This window comes from Volvox carteri (assembly GCF_000143455.1).
Source record: "Volvox carteri f. nagariensis unplaced genomic scaffold VOLCAscaffold_157, whole genome shotgun sequence".
NCBI classification, from domain to species: domain Eukaryota; kingdom Viridiplantae; phylum Chlorophyta; class Chlorophyceae; order Chlamydomonadales; family Volvocaceae; genus Volvox; species Volvox carteri.
Window position 1 is genome coordinate 51,134 of NW_003307700.1, and position 807 is coordinate 51,940.

Genomic DNA, 807 nt, shown 5'->3' on the forward strand with positions numbered 1-807 from the left:
ATGCCTGTAAAGGCTTTATTCAAATACAAAGCCGGTAGAAGGCGTAGTAACAAGCTCGTCGACTTCGTACGACTAATATCGACGCGCACGAAAATGACTAGGTAGAATCTCCAACAAGTGCCTTTTACGACAGAGATCACGGATTTGCAGCTCGAAAATGACTAGCGAGACTCTCCCTAGGGGTGCTTGTACGACACAGATGAAAAAGACTTGCGAACGTAATAAAGACTTGCGAACGTATTGAAGGCGGGGGCAATTGTTAGGATACATCAGTGGCAAGACTATGGATTGGCTCAGCCTGCGCGCGCCTTTGGAGGCGTGGCTCAAATCTGCTGGAGCTGCTAAGTTCAGCGACGAGGACCTGCGCGTGCTATGGCAGGGTGGATATAATACGCTAGTCGACCTGAAGGTCGCGACCCGGGCGAGTCTCGAGCGAGCCGGGCTGAGACCGGCGCGAGTGGATCAAATCCTCAGCGCTCAAGGTGAGTTCCTGCTGTCAATTTCCAACTTCAGACATGCCTTGTTTTGAAACCTAAACCTAAAGCGCACAGCTGCAGCCTAGATGCAAGCCGGCGGACGAACAGGCGTACATAGGCAGAGAAGCCGCCAGCAAAGCCAATAAATCAAAAGATCGAGGCACTTACCGCTGCTCCGGACCAAAGAGACCTAAAACTCGCGGACTGTGTCCATTAGGGTGTCGGAGAAGTTTTCTGCATAAGCGAGGATTTCTGTCCTACAGCCGGTATCGTAGCCAAGAGAGGTCTTGCTGTGATGGGTGATCTTTCGTAGACCTGTTTGCAGTGGACG

General features: G+C 51.7%; 1 protein-coding gene across 1 annotated transcript in view; it reads left to right on the forward strand.

Annotated features, from left to right (window-relative positions):
- Positions 1–283: 283 nt before the first annotated feature.
- VOLCADRAFT_100790 (uncharacterized protein) overlaps positions 284–807 on the forward strand; it is a gene marked incomplete at both ends in the record, with an annotated part of 4,904 nt that continues 4,380 nt past the window's right edge. The window contains one exon of the mRNA XM_002959304.1: positions 284–482. Within this exon, the coding sequence (XP_002959350.1) occupies positions 284–482 (199 nt within the window). The remainder of the gene's footprint in view (positions 483–807) is intronic.